The sequence below is a fragment of the Ustilaginoidea virens genome, chromosome 2 (assembly GCF_000687475.1).
Source record: "Ustilaginoidea virens chromosome 2, complete sequence".
NCBI classification, from domain to species: domain Eukaryota; kingdom Fungi; phylum Ascomycota; class Sordariomycetes; order Hypocreales; family Clavicipitaceae; genus Ustilaginoidea; species Ustilaginoidea virens.
The window spans coordinates 2,453,568-2,474,752 of record NC_057317.1 but is presented as its reverse complement, the minus strand read 5'-3'; the positions used below and the strand labels follow the sequence as shown (position 1 = coordinate 2,474,752).

Below are 21,185 nucleotides of genomic sequence, written 5' to 3'. Positions count from 1 at the left end.
TCGGCGTACAGTTGCAGTCGGCGAGTAAAACCGACTTCCTTGTTTGGCTCTGACGGCGGCCCGGTGGCTATCTATCGGCAGCAACATCTTACGGTTTCTTACCGCGGCCATTTGAACGTTGATGCGACCGACTACCACGTACCCAAACCCGAGAGTTTCGGAATGCGGGACTGTCGCCAAACATCACCCCATCCACGCTTTGACGCACTCCCACCCCCCTCCCCTCCCCGGGCTTGGACCAGACCGTTTATTGTTGTTCCCTTTCCCCCTCATCTAGATCCCACGCCCCCTGGCCTGGCTCGACTACTCTAGGTACCTCGGCTACTTGATCGAAAAGAGACTTGTACCTGGAACACACCTGCCTCGTTACTTTCCGCATCCACCGGCCTGCTTAGCACGGACTGTATACCCTCTAGTATATACCCTCCGGTTTCCCGCCATGGCATATATAGCATCTTCATGTCCCCTTGCGCATTTCCGACGCGTTTCATCTCTTCCCGCTACCACGGGCATGCGTGCCGTGGCGGTATAGCATCCTGGCCGCGCGTTGCACCATTTCATGCCCTACCCGTTGTCTTGCCGTTGTCTTGCCGTTGTGTGACATATTTCCATGGCTTTTCTACGCAACCTGGAATAGGTTTGTAAGTGTCTTTTTTCCCCCCCCGGAAGCGTCGGTCAGATGGCCCTTTCACGTTCCCACACTCCATGAGCTTGGCAACGTGCCAACCGGAAGAAAGCTCCGAAGGCGTCTCGTCACGTCTCGTCTCGACCACGAGCCTCGGTACAAGTGTGCACCGCTTTCAGATTTGAGAGGACCAAACATCTACCAAACTGTCGCTCACACTTGCTGCGCATGGCCGTCCGTGCTCCATGGTCGGATACAGGATTGTTTCTCCAAGTGTTTGTCCGCTTCACTCGACGGGTCTTTCAAAACAAGTCTTTTCTTTTTCCCGAGTTTTCTTTTTCCCAAGCCTTGCTTCTCTATACGGCACCCTGGGGATGCTCATCCGAGCCGGCAGGTATACCGGGTACACTCTATCATTCATCTCTCCGAGCAGCGTCTTCCGGGAGAAGCGCCAAGGACCGCGATCAACAATCTCCTTCTGCATGACAAGATGGAGGGCAGGTTTTCCAAACAAAATCGCACCATAATCCTTGCGACCGCTACTTCCTCCATCATCATCATCATCATCATCATCATCATTGCTATTGGCGCTACCTTGTGCTGCCGCGACCGCAGGCGCAAAGCACGCTTGTTTAGACGAGGCATCACTCCGATTGACGATGAGGAAATTGAATCGTGGAAGGTGGGCCGCGGAGCAGGTGAAAAGCTGTCCGAGGATAAGGCAGGGCAGGAATCTCGACCCAACCCCGTGGGTTGCAAGGTCCACAGGCCCAGCGGTTCCATTGTATCCGTACAGAAGCCACCTGCTGTCATTACATACCCGGAATCTTCACAGCCCAGCCCGTGCTCATCAAGGAACCGGTCTATGGCGCTGCTGGCGTCAAGAAAAGATGGAACCGACGTGCCTTCCATCCCGATCCCGGCTGTCCTCGCCCGAGCCCCAAATTCGCGACCAGGTCTATCCGACGAGAGTGTGCAAGGGGCAGATGCCTTTGTAGCTCAAGCCAAGCGTCATCCGACACGCCTGGCCAAGAATCGTCCGCTCACCACGCGACATGAGCGGTCAAAAAGCACGAGAGCTACAACGTCACCTCGTTACACGTGGTACGATGATGCGCTGGACCATCCGCGGTCCCCTCGTCGATCTGCGGATGCCGTCATTCCCACGTGTTACACGATGGGACAGCAAGACATAGAAGGCATGCCCTTATTTCGCTCCAGTCCTCCCCGAGAATTTGTCCATGGCCATGTTGACCAAGAGCCCTTCCTTGGCGGTCTTTCTCCTCGTCCTCGACACAAGGGTCAGAAACTGGACCACCCATGGGCCCCCGGACACAAACCCCGGGAGGGGACCGATTTGGGATGAATGAATAATGACCCTTTTCCTCCTGCAACCTCGGACCATGGCACTTTGTGCCTGTTCTGCTCTCGTCAGGGTCCGCATCTGAAAGCATCATGACGGCTAGTACCTCAACCCTACCTCAAGTTGGCCGCCGACCACCCCCCCCCCCCCCCCGGCTGGGCAAGGATAGAGAGTTGGATTACGATTTGGATTACGATGTGCAACAAGCAGCGATACGGCTTGGTTGGATTTCTCTTGAAGGAAGCAGCGGAATTGCAGCATGGGCATTGCGCTTGCAGACAGCACGCGCCTCGTCTTGGTGGATCTTATCCGGTGGGCGTGAGTACTGGACCAGGTCGCTTTGCAACGATTCGGGTTTATTGGTAAAAGGGTTAATTTTCTTCGCCCTAGCCACATGGCGACGAGTGATTGCCCTATCGAGGCAGCACCGAGGACGGTTTGCTTTGTCTGCGGAGACAGGAATCTGCAATAATTTGGCCGGAAAAACCCAATCGAGACTGCATCATGGCAACCGAGACAATCCCGCTGGTCAGCTTGACGGGTTCCACTACGACATAACAAGCTCTGCTACGAATGACTCTGTACATTTCCCTGTGCATTACCCTAGTACGATGTCGGAGGAAAGCTTGGGAGGTGTGGGCAGCCCTCCCTGTGTGCACTCACACGCAGAGACGCCACGCAGAGACGCCACGCAGAGACGTATACGTCCACGAAACAATGACGCCAAAGTCAGATATGCGGCGATGTGCCGCCGGTGGGGTAATGGGGGTAGTTGATGTGTTGCGAGAAACGAAAAAAAGTTGGTGCCGCGCGAGTCGAGGGACGGTCTTGAATGTTGGAGAGGCGATCTATTGATTGAGCTTGGAGTCGCACGCTATGGATCCGTCATATCGTGTGGGGCTTTTCTGAGGACTTTTCTGTAGTTGGCTTTTATTTCAAGTCTCGAAGAAGAAGATGATGAAGGGGGAAACCGAGGGCTTGATACTGAGTAGTGGCTAACTCGTGGCGCCTGTAGGGGAGCATCAAGGCCAATTTGATGGAACCAGGGGGGGGATGATTTGCACCTGTGCGGCCGAGAGGCAGGCGGAGAGGTTACCAACTCTAGCAAAACAAGACAAGACAAAACAAAACAAAACAAAACAAAACAGCAGAGGAGAAATAATCTGGACGGTTTTGCGCAGTGAGGCTACAAGAGGTTACATGAAGTCACATGAGATTACGTGAGAATACAGCTCATGAGCCGATTGTCCCAACGGTTGGGGCAGCAGCCGCCTTGGCTGAGGCGAAATAGCCAAGGGGAGGAAGGATCGAGCGAGCCGTGCGTTGCGTGAGTGATGATGGCATGGCAAGTGCGTGTGCACTTTACGCGTCGTCGGCTCGCTCCTGCCCTCTCTCTCTCTCTGCCCACGCGTCGGGCACGCATACGCGCGCCATTGTCGCGGGGGCCGGGGGGCTCAAATTGCTGGCCCGTCCGTCCAACGCCGCCAGCAATCATACATCTACCGACCGACCGACCGACCGACCGACACACACACCACGGCCAGCGAGAACTCTCCGCCACCTGGTTGTTACAAAACCTACAAAACCTACAAAAACTACAAAAACCAACCTTGCCAAACATTGAAACGCGACAAGCCAGCCGCCCCCGCCCCACCTTCTCCTCCCCGGCGAGATTCCGGCCAGCGACTTCCATCGTCCACGTCCCACCGACCCGAACCCCTTCGTTGAAGGATCCTCCCGAAGCGAAAAATCACAGAGACCGCCCGGGGAGGACAACGCTCCCTCCCGTCCGACAAAGCCAGCCAGGCGTTGGGGGCCCGTCATGCCGTCCCGCAAGTCGGACCCGGCGCAGCAGCCGCGCAGGAGCGACGCCGGCGCCCCCGAAGACGCGAGCACCGCCACCGCGGGCGAGCTGTCCGCGGCGGACAGGAAGGAGCAGCAGCAGCACAAGGATGCCACCACCATCGAAGTACGGTTTTTTGCCTGCGCCATCCGTTTACGGTTTATTTTATCTTATTTTTTCTGCCCCCCCGGCTGCCCGCAGCCCAAGCTGACTCGAGGAGCTGGGGTAGGACCTCGCGCTGCCCAAGTCCATCGTCACCAGGCTCGCCAAGGGCGTGCTCCCGCCCAACACGCAGATCCAGGCCAACGCCGTCCTGGCCCTGAGCAAGAGCGCCACCGTGTTCATCAACTACCTCGCCTCGCAGTACGACGGCGCGGCCCCCCCCCCCCCCCCCCCCCTTTTTTTCTCTCTCATCTCCTTGCGCACAACAGGGCTGACCACCGTTGGGGCGGCAGCGCAAACGAGCACACGATCAGCGCCGGCAAAAAGACCATAGCGCCCGCCGACGTCTTCAAGGCCCTCGACGACACCGACTTTTCCTTCCTCAGGGACCCCCTCGAGGCGGAATTCGCTAGTACGTGCTGTTTCCCCCCCTTCTTTGCCGCCCCCGCCGCTCCTGTCTCGTGGCGCAGAGACTGGAGTGGGAAGCGGCATATGAGAGAGGGAGAGAGAGAGAGAGAGAGAGAGAGAGAGAGAAAGACGCTGACGCGAGGGCTGGCGTAGGGTTCACCCAGATCCAGGCGGAGAAACGCACCAACTACCGCCAGAAAGCGCGCGCCAAGACCGACGACGCCGACATGGCGGACGCGTCGCTCACCGACAGGACGGGCTCGGCGGAGGCCGCGGCGCCGCGGGCCAAGAAGCAGCGCGTCGATGGCGCTGCCTCGGACTCGGCGGGGGATGATGATGCCGAGACGGAGGACGAGGCTGACGAGGCTGACGACCAGGACGACCAGGACGACCAGGACGAAGACGAGGACGAGGCCGAGGCTGGGGCCCATCAAGGCCACGACGAGGAAGACGAGGACGGGCAGCAGGGCAGCCAAGATGAGGCGCAGGACGAGGATGCCTTGGAGGAGAGGCACGCGGGAGACGACGGCGACGAGGCTTTGGACGACGACGACAGCGACTGAGTCTGGTCTGTTGGTTTCCTTCTTGTCACACACAGTTATATATATATACACATACATGACCTCGCCGGATCAACCGTTCTTGTTGTCCGTCTTGGTTGCACAGCAGAGAGAATGTTGAATGTTGACTCATTCATTGTTGGCACCCATGCTCCTCGACATGTACATACCGACACGCCGAGGCAAAAGACCCGTGACAAAACCGGTCAAAAGTAGATTTCCCTACGTACGGCAATGACGCGCATTCGGGAAAAAAATAATAATAATAACCCGCTGCAGATCAACCCAACACAACCAACGGCAAGTCATCCTGTCGCCTCGATTGGCGGCGCATTTGGACGCTCCTTCTGATGCGACATGATGGTATCAACAAAATTAACAGGATCCAACGGGCACACAGAGCCTTTACATGGCCAAGGTAATTGAAGAAAATCTTGCAAACAATAAACGCTACCACTTACGACAGCCATGGAGAGCAATTTCGAAATCAACCAAACCAGCAAAAGTTCCAGCGTCGTCCTCGGGTAATGCATATCCCCGTCGGACCAAGAGCCAACAAAACAAAGCAACCAAAAGTATCCCAAAGAATAGATGTGACGGAAAAAAAAAAAAAAGAAAAAAAGAAAAAAACCAAGGGGAAGAAGAAAAGAGAACAAAAAAGCGGAAACGGAGGGAGAAAAGACAAAAAGACGCAGAACAACAAGACGAGACGTCGGGCGCTCTCCTGGAATCAAGAGGCAGCCACAGCAGTTCGAGGCGTATCCATTCCAAAACCCAGCAGGCTGCCTAAAAAACGTTCTGACGCCAAATCATCATCCAGTCATCCGTACTATTCGTTCAAACTATATTACCAGAAAACAACAAATAAGGCTCGTGGGTCCGACAAGAGCTCGACTATTGTGAAAGACAATTAGCCAAGGCAATGACCCAAGTTGTTCAAATTTCCTCCCAGCCGTGATAAAAAGGACCTGAAAATAAGAAGAAAAGATGAAGAAAAAGAAAAAGAAAAAGAGAAAAAAACAAAAAGGAAAAGGAAAAGAAGAGGCCGAACAAGGGAGGGTTTTTGGAATGTGCGATTCACAGCTCCAGGCTTTCTGCATGTTCAGAAATATGACTGACGCCTGTCCGCCGCCAGCTCCATCACGCGGGAAAAAGTCTCTTGCGCATGATTCGCGTGTTTCGCGTTGGAAGCCTCAGGTCTTTCAGCTTTTATCCCATTCCTTCCTTATCCCACCCAGAGAGAGAGAAGAGAGCACGTATCTCAAGCTCTGAACGCTCACACACACAAAAAAAAAAAAAAAAAAAGATGCCGGCGGTGACCAAAGTCCCCGGAAAAGAAAAAAACAAGGCAGAGACCCCCGGCTGAACCCGGATTTCCGGCGCGAGAGAGGGCATAGCATGCATAGAACAGCCGCGAGCATTGCCGGAAGGATTGCTGTGCTGACCTGACCGCATGAATACAAGTGACCACCAATGGGGACAAATTAAGCAGAAATCATCAAAGAAAAGCCCAGGGCGGAGCCGACGAAACGGGAAAGAGATCAAAGACAAAGGATGGAGAAGCAAGTGTGCCAGCCGCCCGACTCCTCTATCCAGTCCCGGCCAAAATGCTGTACACAATTTCGAAGGACTAAAAGAAAACGCCCCGAAAACACGTAGCCTCCCTAACTGGTCTTTATGATGGGGGTATCCAGGGACGCTGAGACGGTGCAGTTCAGACAGAAATGACCAGAGAACAAAAGAATGCAAACAAGTTTCTACCCGAGCCCATCCTTCATTCTATCCAACGGGGAGGGGAAAAAAAAAGGGGGGGGGGGGGGGGGGCGAAAAAAGAGGGGGGAAAAATCGAGGAAAAATAGAGCACTGAGAAGCTGAGAGGCTCAGGCAGCCGACACAGAATCGGATAGAGCCAGACGACAAGGATATAGATGGGCGCAGTGACCAATGGGTGGGCTTTGATGACGGCCGGAAAACGGCTTTGATGATGGCTGAAACACGGCTTATTGCGGATGCTGCGGTTGTGCCCACCATTGCGGGGGAGGTGAGTGCTGTTGCCCGGACCAAGGCTGCGATGCCTGCGGGCCCCCTGGGCTGCTCTGCGGCAGATATTGTCGCGGCGTCTGGTCGGCCGAATACATGCCCTGGCTGGCTCCATACGGCATGCTTCCCATGCCTGGAAAGGGCATGTTCGGTTGAATCTGACTTGCGCTTGGTTGGCGAACATGGGGGGCGGGCGAGTGAGAAGCATGTGGTGCCTGGGACTGCGTGGTGTAGCTGCCGTAGTTATGATGTGGAGTTTGCGCAGTTTGCGACCACATGGCCTGGTTGGGTTGGTAATTGTAGCCCCCGGGTGATGCTTGATTTACGCCTCCACTGCCTGTAGATGCTGAACAAGAATTGCATTAGCTTCACCCTGTATCAAAAAGTTTCATCGTTCGCGTGCTTCGTTTGCAGGCAAGGGGGGGGGGCTTGGGGCTTGGGGCTTGTCCTGACCGATGGTGTTTTGGGCATGAATAGACTGAGAAAACGGCGCTGCAGTCATCATCATGTGGGGGCTCTGAGACGACACAACTGGCTGCTGGGACACTCCAGCCGGCGCACTATGTGGCGAGCTAGAGGGCCTGGTGGTTGCGGCAGCCGTATCAGCAGACCCTGCTGCTGTAGGATTCAGATTCGACGGCGAAGGTTGCTCGTGCGGGCGTCGCCATATTCCTTGAAGATAGTCGCCTCGGATATCCCGCTGCTGGGTGACGGACCTGTTGAAGTCTGCGGCGTGTTGGGCTTGGGAATGGATTTCTGCAAGAGGCGAGGGTCTGGTCTGGTCCTGGTACGCTGGGCCCGTCATCTCCTGCCGTGGACCGCCCTTGATTATGCCGCTGAAATCCCTAGGACGTGCGTCGCTCAAGTCTGATCCAACGCCTAATCCCGGCATTCTGCCAACGTTGCCAGAGGGCGCTGCCATGATACCTGGGACAAGATGCGAAGGCGCAGCACCCGGATAAGGTCCGGGGGTGTTGTTGTAGACGATTTCCGTGTGAGGTCCGCCCATGATGAGACTGTTTTGTGCTTCGGCTGCCGCCTCTCTGATCTTGGCGGCACCTGGTCTCTTCTCTCCAGCGGGATCTGCCTCGGTGAACCCTTGCTTGCGGGCCTTGGTTTCCCAGTAATCATCCCTCACCCTGCGGCCATTTTCAATCACCCGGCTCCCAAATTGTCTGAACATGGACCTGGCCGTCACAATGGCAATCTGCCTCGAACGGTAAGAGAAGGGCAGAATCTCCTGCTGGACAAGGTCATCCTTCTCGGCTTGGCTGGCAATAATCTTGAACAACGACCTGTTTTTGTTAAATAAGAGGTAAGAATCACGGTAGCCCAGCACTCGCGCGCATTCGGTGGCTAGCATGAAGAGCTTGTCGCCTCTGTTGGGCACCAAAAACGTCCGGCAGCGGTACGTGCGATTTCCCAGAAGCTGGCCGTTGGCCATCACCTTCTTCTCCCCAAACTCGTCAATCTCTCTCGGCAGATACTCATCTCCGGCCTGGTTCAGTTGATCGGTGGTGTGGTCTCGCACGGTTGGCAGCGCTTTGACTGTAGATCTAGTTGGTGTTGTCTTGGGTGGTGCGCCGGTTGGGTTCGTATTGTAAGCTGGCGTCGTCTGGCTCGGCAACGTAGAGTTCTGCGTCTGAGGAGTCTGAGGCGGCGGTCCGGCCTGAGAAGCTCCGGCGCCCGAAGGCTGTCCAGAAGCCTCGGATGGCTTCATTGCCTTGATTCTTTTCGTGTGAGATGGGGAGGCAGCTGTGAAACACGCAAGGCTCTTGGTTAGCGCCCAGATAACTGGAGGAATACTGTGCCAGCTGAGCAAATTCGAAACAAAAATAAAAATGAAAATAAAAATAAAAATGGCAGGCAAAGAAAAAAAAAACATCAATATTGCCATCGCTCATCATTTCTTGGTTTTACGGTGGCTCGGCATGTGCGTATCGTCACACGGTTCGGGAAATATGCAAGTTGGACCGCGCTCTCGGGTTCGCTTGTATGTCGCAGCACGGCAGCGCGGGGCCAAGGAGCGCCTGGCAAGGTCGAGGTCAAGTTACGCAAACCTCCCACGACATACCGTCATCGCCGGAATGCAGAATAGTTTGAGAATCTGACGGGCGAGTCCGCTTGACGCTGCCGAGCGGCAGATTGGATAAAGCTGTCAAGGAGGCTCGGTTAGCATCGCGATGTAACCAGCGATTCGCGTCGATCAGGGTCAGTTTTGGGACCTCATGATGGATCTCGCGACCCAGAGGGTGAGAGCTTGTATAGGGCGCCCCGACTGGACGCCGCGAACAGACGGCCCGAGCAAGGAAAGCAAGCAGCTGGCAATGAAATGTACAAAGGGTTGAAGGAAGTGTAGAGATGCTTACCTGGAGAACTGAGTGCGGCAGGGTTGATTGTCGCACTATCAGCGCCGCTGTTCAGCTGCCCGGAGTACATGACAAAAGGGGCCCAGACCACCAGAAGCAAGCGACCACGAGGGCGACAACAGTAAAGACGTGTCGAGAAGTCGTTGGACTGGAGTGAAGACCTGGATGTGGAGGAGGATGCGACAGGACAGCCTTGGGCCGTGCAGGTGAAACTGGTGGTGGCCGTGGGGCCGTAGGAATGATTGTGCTATGAGCAACAAAGTGGGCAGGCGGGTGATACACCCAGTAGGTCGGCGGCAGCCAGGCAGGCAGGCAGGGTGGGTGCAGCCAACTCGGGGGCATCAGCCCAGCACAGCACTGAGCTGCTGCGTACATGCGCTGGCTGCGGGCACAGTGCGAGGCGGAGGGAGCCGGACGCCATGGCCTGCGTCAGAGGCACCACCCAGCAGCAGCAAGTACAGTACAAAAGCCAGAGAGTGGCGCGACGGGACGACGAGTTGCAGGGTCGCAGCAGATAAACAAGCCCAGCAAGCAGCGCAGAGCAGAGCAGAGCAGAGCAGAGCAGAGCAGAGCTGAGCTGAGCTGAGCTGAGCTGAGCTGAGCTGAGCTGAGCCGAGCCGAAGAGGGGCAGAGAGCAAGAGAGCAGAGAGCGGGCAGAGTGCAAAGGGCAGAGCAGAGAAGCAGACAGCAGACAGCAGATAAGCAGATAGCAGAAACACACAAAGGAAGCGCTTTGTCAGCCAACAAGGGCGCCCCCCGCAAACGCGAGCAGGTAGGTGATGACAAGGTGACAAGGGGGGGGGGAGGAAGGCGGGCGGGGGGGGGGGGGGGGGGCAGATGTTTTCCATGTCTGCAAAAACGTTGACAAGAGAAAAAGAGACGAGTTATACCTTTTGACGATGGGCGTCTGCGCGGGAACGCGCGTGTGCGACAAGGGCGTCGATCACGGCGCAGCGGATGCGCGAAAGACGCGGATGGGCTGGGAAGCGTCCGGTTCGCTTTGGACGCAAAACCGACGAGGCGGCAAACCGACTGCGACCTCCAAGCTCGTGCAGTCTGGTCGCAAAATAACGGCGACGCGCGCGACGTGAGAGGAGGAGAAACGTGTGGAGAAGCGATGCAAACCGTTTCCCCCAGAGACGCACAGCAACTGGTTGATTGACGAGCGGAGGGACGGGAAAAGTCGATGGAAGAGTGAGTACAACGACGAGTAAGAGGGTGATTGCTGGGGCCTTGGCTGGGAGTTGGGCGCGCGACCGTGAAAGGTGGTGGTGGTGGTGGTGGTGTTGCAAGCGGATGGTTGGTGTATTGGTGTATTGGGGGTGGTGGTTATGGAGGTTATGGGGGTGGGTGGTGGTTGTGGGTTATGGGGGTGGTGGTGGAAGGTGGTGGTGGAAGGTGGTGGAGGGAGGTGGTGGTGGAAGGTGGTGGAGGGAGGTGGTGGGCTGAGAGGGAGGGGGGGAGGGTAACGGCAGAAGTAGGCTGGAGTGGAAACCACGGCCAGCTGTGGAAGCTGTGGAGGTTGACAGATGGGGGGAGTTGCAGGAGGAGGGGAAACGGCTGCAAAACGGGCGAGCCGGGGGGTGAAGGGGGGGGGGGGGGCAAGGAGGGGAGGGGGAGAGGAGGGGAGGGGGTGGTGAGGAGGGGGAAAATCGAGAAACGAAAAAACGGGATATGGGGTTTCTGGTTCCTTTCAATCAAACTTATGCAGCTGATGTTCACGACATGCGATATGCGATGCGTAATGTACTAATCAGGAGGTGCTCGTCTTGGGCGCAAAGGGCAACAGGGCAACAGGGCAGCAGGGCAGCAGGGCAGCAGGGCAGTGAGGAAGGAGCAAGGGAGACGGATGACGACGGTTGGTTGGCTCAAATGGCGCAGTCTTGGGGGGGTGGCGCGCTAACAAGAGATGTTTCTTGGCGGGGGCGCACCAACGACTTGGCGGGTGCCAAGGGAGCAGCAGCAAGCAAGTGCAGGAGGTTCCTAAGGCAAGGCAAGGAAGGTACTCCGTAAAGCAGGGGGCAAGCTCGGGCAAGCACGGGCAAGCACGGGCAAGCACAGGCAGGTCAAGTCCGCAAGAGCAGCATGAAGCGTCAATACGTCTGGTCCGCTGCAATGAATTTGATGACTCCGCAGTTGCGCACGTTGCCGCCTGTCCAACCAACAGCAATGGCAGCCGTCCAAAGGAGACGACGGCTGAGCGGGTTGATTATAACCGGATCCAGGCTCTGTGCGACTTACTCATCTCGTCATAAGTGCCTGGTACCTAAGCTAAGCTAAGGTAGGTCATGCCTTGGAAGAGGTAGGTCTCTAGGTACCTAAGGTAAGGGTACCTGATAAGAGCGGCCAAACAAAAGTGCTCCGCTAATGAGCTCAGGATCCAGCAACATAAGCGAGCTTCTATGTTTGTTATCAAGTACGGAGTTAAAGGCCTCGGGCTTTTCCTCTCGGCTAAATTCCGCATGGGCTGAAGTATCAGTGTTAATCAACCTACACCCTGCACTATACCTAATGTGGACGCATGTACGTACCGTACCGGATGGGTTCCTGTGGGCCTGTGCGATCGGGGCAGCTCAACAGAGAATGTATTGGCCTCGGCTATTCTGAAGCCATGCCATGGAGCAAAGTTGTAAAACACTCTGATTTACTCCTCGGTCTGGCGGTGGTTGCCTCTATTTTTTTTTTTCTTATGCTTCCATTCCTGCCTTTTTGCTGTCTTGTTCTCAATTGATTAGGGCCAGGATCTTCGCGTAGTACGTAGCGGGTGACGGATAGTGCACCGAGGTGACCGTGCCCACTGCCATCAACAAAGGCGACGCAGAAATGGACTTGAGCTCATGGAAAAGCACATATTCTAGGCGCTAGTTGTTCAAAAGCCGGGATATCGCCTCTGGCTACCTACCTAGGTACCTACCTACCTATCTACCTACGTAGTCTTTCCGCATGCGGCCACGAGATTTCTCGTTCTTTAGTAACGAAGCTCCCTGGTAGCAAGTAGGTCAGTCAGAGGTACTCCGGAGTCCGTAGGCCAGCCGGAAAAGCGATCTTTTGGCTTCAAAAGACTTTGGAAACACCAGATCAACCAGGCAAAAGGGATGACTAATAAAAGTGGGTGAAGAATGCACGAGTTACGAAGATGTGACGATGTCGCGCACCTGACTGCTGCGAGGGCAAGGAACCCAGTCCTGGGGCTGAAGAAAGCCTACGCTGGTCCAATGGTGGGGCTAACCGAGAGCAGGGATAAGGACTGGAGAACCTCTTGCCGCCTTTATCGCCAGGCATTGCAAATAAGTCCTTCTCGGCAGCTGGAAGGGGCCTGCCTGGTCACTTGTGTTTTGCCGCAACAACGCCTCGGGCGAAGTTAAAAGCAAAGTGTCGCCACAATCCTGGGGTGTCGATTATGGATGCTTACATGTACCTTGGGCACCTCCTAATGTGCCCGGTACTCTGTACCTGACACGGTATGAAGTGTGTACCAACCTGGTGATGTTGTAAGCACATGATGCAAGTCATTCTAGCCACTCGCTCTGCACTTTCCACGGAAGGATTTTTGCTTTGTTTGTAAATAACCAATTCATCTCTAAGCCACACTCCCGCTATTCCAACTGCGCTAGGCGGTGGTAGACTACATGTAGTATGGAATGCACGTCCGTACAGTCGACTGAAGACGGACTATTGGCATATATCATTACTAATAAGGAATGACAACCATGACAACCGTGATAACCCACCCATGGCGCGCCACGCCTGATTCTCATGAGCGTACGGGGTTTTTGTTTAATATAGTCGTGGGACAGCTGAAAACAAGCACCGAGGTCTGTCTATGTTCACTGCATATTTGAAGAGCTGACAAGCGGGCGACTATCGTCACCAGCAACAGCTTGGCACAACCTGGTTGACGCGTGAGCGAGGCCGCATGGGATGGACTCCCGCCAAGGCAGGAGCAGAGCGGAAGCAAACCCTGCTTTGCAAATTGTAATATACAACGGCCCAGTAAGGGAGGCAATCCTTTTTGTTCTCTTGGCTCGCCAGACAGGCTGATGGCTCCCAGCCGTACTTGGCGCGATTACGAAACGTTAAAGGGGTAAATAGCGAGCTCCAGTTCATGGTCGCCTCGGCGTTTTAGGCTGTTAGCGAAGATGTTTTGCAGTTCTGGTGCAGTGCGGAAGCAGTCTGGTGGATGGATGGTGAATCGATAATACATTGCTCAGTAAGGTAACTCAGTTGCTCGGGTTGAACCAACAAATTGGGTTAGCTCCATGCATTATTTGGGCATGGCTCCACCGGTGTGTGCATGTGCGCGCGTGGGTGGCTCTGCGGGTCGCATAAAAGAGTTGGTCACGAAGGTGAATGGAGATGCTGGCAGCCGGTTCCAGCCCGGACAAGTGCCTTCCACGCGAATCAGCTGGCTAGGAGTGGAGCCCCAGTTCTAGGTAAACACCTACCTCCTAAGGTAGGAGGTACCTACCTAACGTAGAAGTAACTTTACTTCTCTGCGCTCACCCTAGGGCATGTCAGTAGGCAAACAGACCCAAGGTTCGCCGAATCTCCTTTTTTTTTTATTTTTTTTTATTGCAAGTTCTTGCAGGCCAGCTGGGTATATGCTGGTGCTGGTAGCTTGGGAAAGTAAGTTAATCCGCGCGCTTTACTCGACCAGACATTTAATGTCTCCGGCTTCAGGAACGTGCAAACGGGGGAGGATGGGAATGCGGATGGGAATGGGGATGGGGATGGGGCTGGAAGGAGGAGGCAGGTGCGGGGCCGATGTTAGACCGCCATAGCCACATACACCTTGCCAGTTTACAGGCGTAAAGGCGTACAGGCGTGCTTTCTCAGGCAGTCAGCCCTAGCCTCATCCCATCCACGAACCATGACCAGTAGAATGACACATGACGCACCCCCACACCGCGGGCTCAAACTGACCGTATCCCTCTTTACTTTCTGTTCATTTTGTATTTCCTTTTTCTTTTTTTCTTTATTCTTTCCCTTTTTCTTTTCTTACTTTTTTTTTTTTTTTTTGGTTACTCTCTCCTCTGTCCATCACCTTGGTCTAGATATTCAGCTTATGAAATGCTATGTGTTAAGGAAAGCCTGGTTGAACAAGCTAGACTTGCAAGCTGTAACAGAACGTGACGTTACATGTATGCGGTGGCGGTGAAAGCCCCATGGGGCCTATGGGCCTATGTTTCTTTGCCTGTCACCAGTTCTGCTACACAGTACGGAGTACCTCCCTCTCCCTGGCAGCCAAGATTTTCCCCTAACCCAAGTGCCACTTGCTTGCAGAAGTACAGAGTCGCAAGGAAACGCCCTCAGGTACCGGGGCACGCGCCTTCCTGGCGCCTTCCTGGCGCCTTCCTGGCACCTCCCTGGCACCTCCCTGGCACCTGCCCTGGAAGCTGTTTTGCATACGGTCCCCGCATTCGACCCTCCTTCCGATTGACGTTCTTGCGCCTCAAGCCTTCAAGCCATCGGCTCGGTCATTTGCCATGTAGCAATCATTTGAAAAATCAGTCGAGTCAATGCTTTGGCCATCTGCCCGTTGCCGGCTCTGGTTGGCTCGCCAAGTATGATGGCACTGCCGACAATAGCACCGGGAGTGCTATTCATATCATGCCAGGCATTTCCTCAACACACCTTTCGCCCCACCGGGATCCGTCTCCCTGGTACTAATAGTCAGCCTCCTTTTAGTTTCTCGTCGGATAAGCATACGCGCGCGTTCTCGGACGTGCATTTTCAGAAACAAGTCCCAGATACGACGCGCCGGGACCGTAACGAATGCCCTGCACCGTGCGCACAGTGGCATGAAGCTGTTACATCATGGCGACACATCATGGCGAGCGCATCCGTCGACAATAGTAGAGATGCATGGTTTCGAGCAACAAGGCTGTCGATTGACCTGCGAATGCTGCGGTATGAGGGGATGATCTGCCCAGGTGGAATAAACAAGCAGGTTTGCCGCAGAGCTCATCAGCATCGGCTGCAACGATGGATGCGGCAAACAAACCCCAACCCAATGATGTGCGCCCTTGCTGATGGGGTGGTCCCCAAGTGTCTCGAATTCTCAGACACGCCCGGTTCTAAGCAAGGAGTTTGAAAAGTTTTCACGCCATGTGCAGGAATTATGCTTCATGCATCATGGGCAGCTAACACTGGCTGGCCACACCCAAAGGCGTGATACATGTCTAGGTCGAGTTGAAACGGATCGAGTCTCAACTCGAAAGCGAAACATTCTTTGAGCTAGGGCCTCTGCATCCATGCGTATGCAGGAAGGATCACGAGGCTGCCGTACACATCTTGTCAACCTTGCAGGAAATGTGCATGCAAGCCCTGTCACCAGGCGCATCATCGACACTGTCTTCTCGGCGGCCACTCCTATCCAATCTTCAAGATGCCACCCCACACCATAAACTTGGCTTCAGCGTGAAGAGGATGGCTGGGAAAGAGGGGGGAATAGAGAAACAGATGTCGATCGTGAATGAGGCTGATTCATCCGTCGTGGGTAACTCGGGGTTGGGATGTTGTCGCAAGGACTTACCTTGTTCAGCGACCATTATCTATCTACCTACCTACCCAAGTACCTATGCAATCCAGTCTTACGGTTCTTGACTGTGCTGGAGAGTAGCCGTACCGCACAGTACCTGAATTCTACAATCTTGCCTCCTCACCGACCAGCGTTGCATTTAGTCCGAGCAAATCTCGGCCAGACTAATAAGTGATGGGCAGAAGAAGCAAGGAAGTCCGGGTCAACGTGGTCCGGAATTCAAAGTCAGTGGCGAATTCAAGCGTGCCTAGACGGAACTCGTTCCTACCACCCGAGAAGCTTATGCACATGTTCAACCATGTCTTCCCTATGGGAAACATACTTGACTGGGGGATGTGAACAAGACATGCTCGCGGCTGCAAGGAAAAATCGGAAGCCAGGAGTGGGACATGCAAAATTCGAGAGTACTGGAAGGTCCATGGTCTAAGAAGCCTAAGACTCTACTAGTTGGCCGGGGAATTAATCGAGGCTGGGCTGAGACAGGATGATGTAGACCAACTGACGAATTGGGGAAACCGCCGAACGTCTTGACAGGTCGCCAGCCTCCAAGAACCTTGTCTGGAAGAGAGACGGAGTACGCTCCACGGTCGTGAGAAGTGAGGCACATGACGACGAACCAAGAGGTGAAAACGTCGACCGTAGCAAGTGGCGTCACCATGACGGTACGAAACTATTCCATCGTTGCTCGGGATCCAGGAAGCAGGAAGCAGGAAGCAGGAAGCAGGAAGCAGGAATCAGGCAGGACAGCTTTGGCTGTTGCTGCAGGGATTTCCCGAGAGTCCCACTGCGCAATCACGAGACGCGCAAGCGCTAAAATAAAAGTGCCGGAACTTGGAAGTCTGGATCGTGTCGGCGGCGGGGGACTTGGTAGCCCAAAGTCGGGAGTCTTGAGTCCTGACTTCTGACCTGGTCTTGAGATCCCGAGTCCCGAGTCCGACGCTGTTCCAGGACGTTGACTTTGGCCCATTGGCTCCTCCTTTTCTTGGCTCCGTCCGACCTAGTGCTGCTAGTTTATTTCACTTCCCAGTGCGTGGCTCCTTCCTCGCAGGCCTGGCCCTTGTCATCGGTGGCCCACAGAGGCGACCCGGAGACACGACGAACCAATTGCGTCCCTCGCCATCAAAGTCTTGGTTCAAGTTAAGCAAGTTAAGCAGCAGCAGCTTCCGCAAGCAAGGCAGCTAGCTCATGAATGAAAGCAATATGCCGTGACCTTGAAGCTTTCGGCTTTTGGTCCAAGCAAAGGTTCTCAACGTACCGATTCGATTTTGACAAGCCGCGAGGTGCATGGCAAGAGTCGCGCAGTTTGCGGACGGACGCGGGCTGGGAAGACAGCTTGGTCTGACTTGTTCTATGACGTATGGGTGTCTGTTTTCCAAGAGCACTTCTGCTTTGAACATGTCGATACAAAGAGCTTACTAGGAGGGCGAGTACTCCGTACGGAAGTCGGCAGTTTTTCCACTTCGCATCATCACGTGACTGGCAAACATCGCTGCGCCGTGCTATTCCTGATGCGGGTCAAGGTCGCAAGCATCGTGACCCGTTTTACTGAGCCATCATCTTTTGTTGCGCAGCTGTGATGAACCCAAGTTTTCGTTTTCTGTAGCCCGATGTACTTGTGTGTATTCTTTTCCTGCAGCTGGCTGGGAGTTTCGCGTTTTTCTTGGTTGTTCAACAATGGTTAGCCCCCCTCCCCTCCCCCACGGGCCCTGCTATCGATAAGCAAGCGCGCCAGATACTCTGATTCGCCTGCTAAACGCCCCCACGTCTTTTTCCCATTTCCGACTTGCCCACCGAGTTGAGAGTTGGTTGGAAAACTTGGGTTATTCCTAAAGGAACACACCTGACTGACCATCTTCGCCATGACTAGCCTGAAGCGATATCATGAGGAGGACCCTCTCGCTTCAAACATATCAAGCAAGGTCTATGTTCGTTCAACGCGCAGCGGCAAGGTCCAAAAGATTGTCAGAGAAGTCTATCTGAGGACCGACATTCCTTGTTCTTCCAACCTCTGCAGAGTGTGCCTGAATGGCGCTCCTCGAAATGCCGCCCAGCAAGGTAGTTCATGAGTACTTTGCCAATGATTTGCTTCCCCCCACCCCCCCCCACTGCTCTCACTAACATCTTGCCCAGCTCAACCTTTTGTCCTGTCGGAGAGACCGGCGGGGACGAAAGCCTTTCCCCAGGGACACTACCTGGTGCCCGATACCAACGCTCTCCTCAATGCCATGGACCTTTTCGAGCAAAGCTCGTCGTTTTACGATGTCGTCATCCTGCAGACTGTCTTGGAAGAGCTCCGGAATCGATCCTTGCCATTATACAATCGCCTGATTGGGCTCACCAAAAGCGAGGATAAACGGTTCTACGTCTTCTTCAATGATTTCAGGCTGGAAACCCATGTCGCTCGAGAGCCGCATGAGAGCGTCAACGACAGAAACGACAGAGCTGTTCGCCAGGCCGTCAAATGGTACGGGGAGCACCTCAGCCGAACCAAATCCGCAAACATCCCAGCCATCGTGATGCTGAGTGACGATCAGGACAACCTGCGGAAAGCCCGGGAACAGGGGCTCAATGCTGTGTCCCTGAGAGGTTACGTGGAAAGCTTGGAGGGGGGAGACAAGCTTCTCGACATGGTGGCAGAGTCGCAGAGCAAAGGAGGGTTCAGCAAAACCTCACCCATTCTCTACCCCGAGTACTACAGCCTGTCAAAGATGATGACGGGCGTCAAGGCTGGCTTGATGCATCAAGGAATATTCAATGTCTCGCCGTACAACTATTTGGAAGGATCGATCAAGGTACCGGCATTTCCCAAGCCCTTGCTCATCCTAGGACGAGAGAGCATCAACAGAGCTGTCGATGGAGACGTCGTGGTTGTGCAACTTCTTCCTCAAGACAAGTGGAAGGAACCGTCAACCAAGATCATCGAGGAGGACAACATCACCAAGAACGAGAATGCGGATGCCGAGCATCGGGATGATGCTGTTTCGGACAAGGAAAGAAGAGCGTTGCAAGAGCAAGCCAAGAGAAGCCATAAAGCGTCCTCCGAAAGCCAGCCGCAGCCAACCGCCACTGTGGTTGGTGTCATCAAGCGCAATTGGCGTCAGTACGTCGGTCATATCGATCCGTCATCCGCCAGCAAGTCGGCATCCTCGCAGGGGAGGAAGCAGGAAAGCGTCTTCGTCATCCCCATGGATAAGAAGATCCCCAAGATCAGGCTGCGGACTCGACAGGTCGCCGACTTGCTGGGCAAGAGGCTTTTGGTGACGATTGATGCCTGGGACAGAGATTCCAGGCATCCGGTCGGTCATTTCGTCCGCTCCCTAGGCGAGCTGGAGACCAAGGCGGCGGAAACCGAGGCCCTTTTGCTGGAGTGGGACGTGCAGTACCGGCCTTTCCCCAAGACCGTCCTGGACTGCCTACCCAAGGAGGGCCACGGCTGGAAAGTTCCCGAAAGCACAGATGATGCCGGCTGGAGAGACAGGGAAGATCTTCGCGGGCTTCTCATCTGCAGCATCGACCCGCCCGGCTGCCAGGACATTGACGATGCTCTTCACGCGCGGAAACTGGCCAACGGGAATTTCCAGGTCGGCGTCCACATTGCCGACGTGTCACACTTTGTCAAACCCGCCAACGCCATGGACGCCGAGGCGAGCATCCGCGGCACCACCGTCTATCTGGTCGACAAGCGCATCGACATGCTGCCCATGCTGCTGGGCACCGACCTGTGCTCGCTGAAGCCGTACGTGGAGCGGTTCGCGTTTTCCGTCCTGTGGGAGCTCGACTCCAACGCCGACATTGTCAACGTGCGCTTCACCAAGTCCGTCATCAAGTCCCGCGAGGCGTTCAGCTACGAGCAGGCACAGCTGAGAATCGACGATGCGTCGCAGCAAGACGAGCTCACGGACGGCATGCGCATGCTGCTGATGCTGTCCAAGAGACTCAAGAAGAAGCGCATGGACGCCGGAGCCCTCAGCCTGTCGTCTCCCGAGGTCAAGGTTCAGATGGAGAGCGAGACGTCGGATCCCATCGACGTCAAGACGAAGCAGCTGCTCGACACCAACTCCCTGGTCGAAGAGTTCATGCTGCTGGCCAACATCAGCGTGGCCGCCAAGATCTACGAGGCGTTCCCCCAAACCGCCATCCTGCGCCGCCACGGCGCGCCGCCCAAGACCAACTTTGACGAGCTCGCCGACCAGCTGCGCGTCAAGCGGGGCCTGGAGCTCCGGACGGACAGCTCCAAGGCCCTGGCCGACTCGCTCGACGCGTGCGTGGACGAGCGGGAGCCCTTCTTCAACACCCTGGTCCGCATCATGGCCACGCGGTGCATGATGTCGGCCGAGTACTTTTGCTCCGGGACCCAGGCCTACCCGGAGTTCCGGCACTACGGCCTCGCGTCCGAAATCTACACGCACTTCACGTCGCCCATCCGCCGCTACGCGGACCTGCTGGCGCACCGGCAGCTGGCGGCCGCCATCGGCTACGAGGCGGTGCACCCGTCGGTCCGCAGCAGGGGCCGCCTCGGGGCCGTCTGCAAGAACATCAACGTGCGCCACCGGAACGCCCAGATGGCCGGCCGGGCCAGCATAGCCTACTACGTCGGGCAGGCGCTCAGGGGCAAGGTCGCCGAGGAGGACGCCTTCGTCATGAAGATCTTCAGCAACGGCTTCGTCGTGCTCGTCCCACGCTTCGGCATAGAGGGCCTGATCCGGCTGCGGGACCTGGCGGAGCCCGAGCCGCAGGGCGAGTTTGACGCCGAGACGTACACCCTCGTCACCAAGGGCTCCAGGAACCTCACCGTTGAGCTATTCCAAAAGGTCCGCGTCAGGGTGACGGACGACAAGGATGAGAGGACGGGCAAGAGAGGCGTCAAGATGGAGCTGGTGAGCGCGTGAGAAAGTGACCCAAGGATGGGATGACGTGTAACAACATGGGGCCCCCGTTGGGCGGTGGTATCAGACCATCCAGGTATCCATCTTGGATTAGGTAGCTTACATTGCCGCCCGTCACGCGGGACGTGGGAATGCCCATGGAAAAGATGAAGTTGCAATTTTTGAGCACCCGTTTTCCACAAGATCCATCAAGACGTGAACTATGCCATCTAATCACCCACACATTCATTCTAACCAAACCTCCGCCCTGTGATGGAACGCCGTACATATATATACGTGACATGAGGGGCAAAAAAGAAGGGGCAAAGGAAAAAAAAAAAAAAAAAAGGAAAAAGACAAGACAAGAACAAGAAAGAGATGACTTGGTGTTTGGCAAAGAGATGGATGG

General features: G+C 55.3%; 4 protein-coding genes across 4 annotated transcripts; 3 read left to right on the top strand and 1 right to left on the bottom strand.

The window, feature by feature from the left end:
* Positions 1 to 1,115: 1,115 nt before the first annotated feature.
* On the top strand, positions 1,116 to 1,991 carry UV8b_02422 (uncharacterized protein; the record flags this gene model as incomplete). The annotated part of the gene is made up of 1 exon (XM_043139920.1): positions 1,116 to 1,991. One exon carries the CDS (start codon positions 1,116 to 1,118, stop codon positions 1,989 to 1,991), a length of 876 nt encoding a protein of 291 aa, XP_042995854.1.
* A 1,819-nt stretch (positions 1,992 to 3,810) lies between these two features.
* On the top strand, positions 3,811 to 4,964 carry UV8b_02421 (uncharacterized protein; the record flags this gene model as incomplete). Its single annotated transcript, XM_043139919.1, has 4 exons — positions 3,811 to 3,957; positions 4,061 to 4,194; positions 4,287 to 4,405; positions 4,555 to 4,964. 4 exons carry the CDS (start codon positions 3,811 to 3,813, stop codon positions 4,962 to 4,964), a joined length of 810 nt encoding a protein of 269 aa, XP_042995853.1.
* A 1,997-nt stretch (positions 4,965 to 6,961) lies between these two features.
* On the bottom strand, positions 6,962 to 9,440 carry UV8b_02420 (uncharacterized protein; the record flags this gene model as incomplete). The annotated part of the gene is made up of 4 exons (XM_043139918.1): positions 6,962 to 7,347; positions 7,455 to 8,756; positions 9,076 to 9,156; positions 9,371 to 9,440. The coding sequence occupies 4 exons, from the start codon at positions 9,438 to 9,440 to the stop codon at positions 6,962 to 6,964; spliced, it is 1,839 nt and encodes a 612-aa protein (XP_042995852.1).
* An 8,330-nt stretch (positions 9,441 to 17,770) lies between these two features.
* Positions 17,771 to 20,800, top strand: UV8b_02419 (uncharacterized protein; the record flags this gene model as incomplete). Its single annotated transcript, XM_043139917.1, has 2 exons — positions 17,771 to 17,966; positions 18,042 to 20,800. 2 exons carry the CDS (start codon positions 17,771 to 17,773, stop codon positions 20,798 to 20,800), a joined length of 2,955 nt encoding a protein of 984 aa, XP_042995851.1.
* Positions 20,801 to 21,185: the final 385 nt, after the last annotated feature.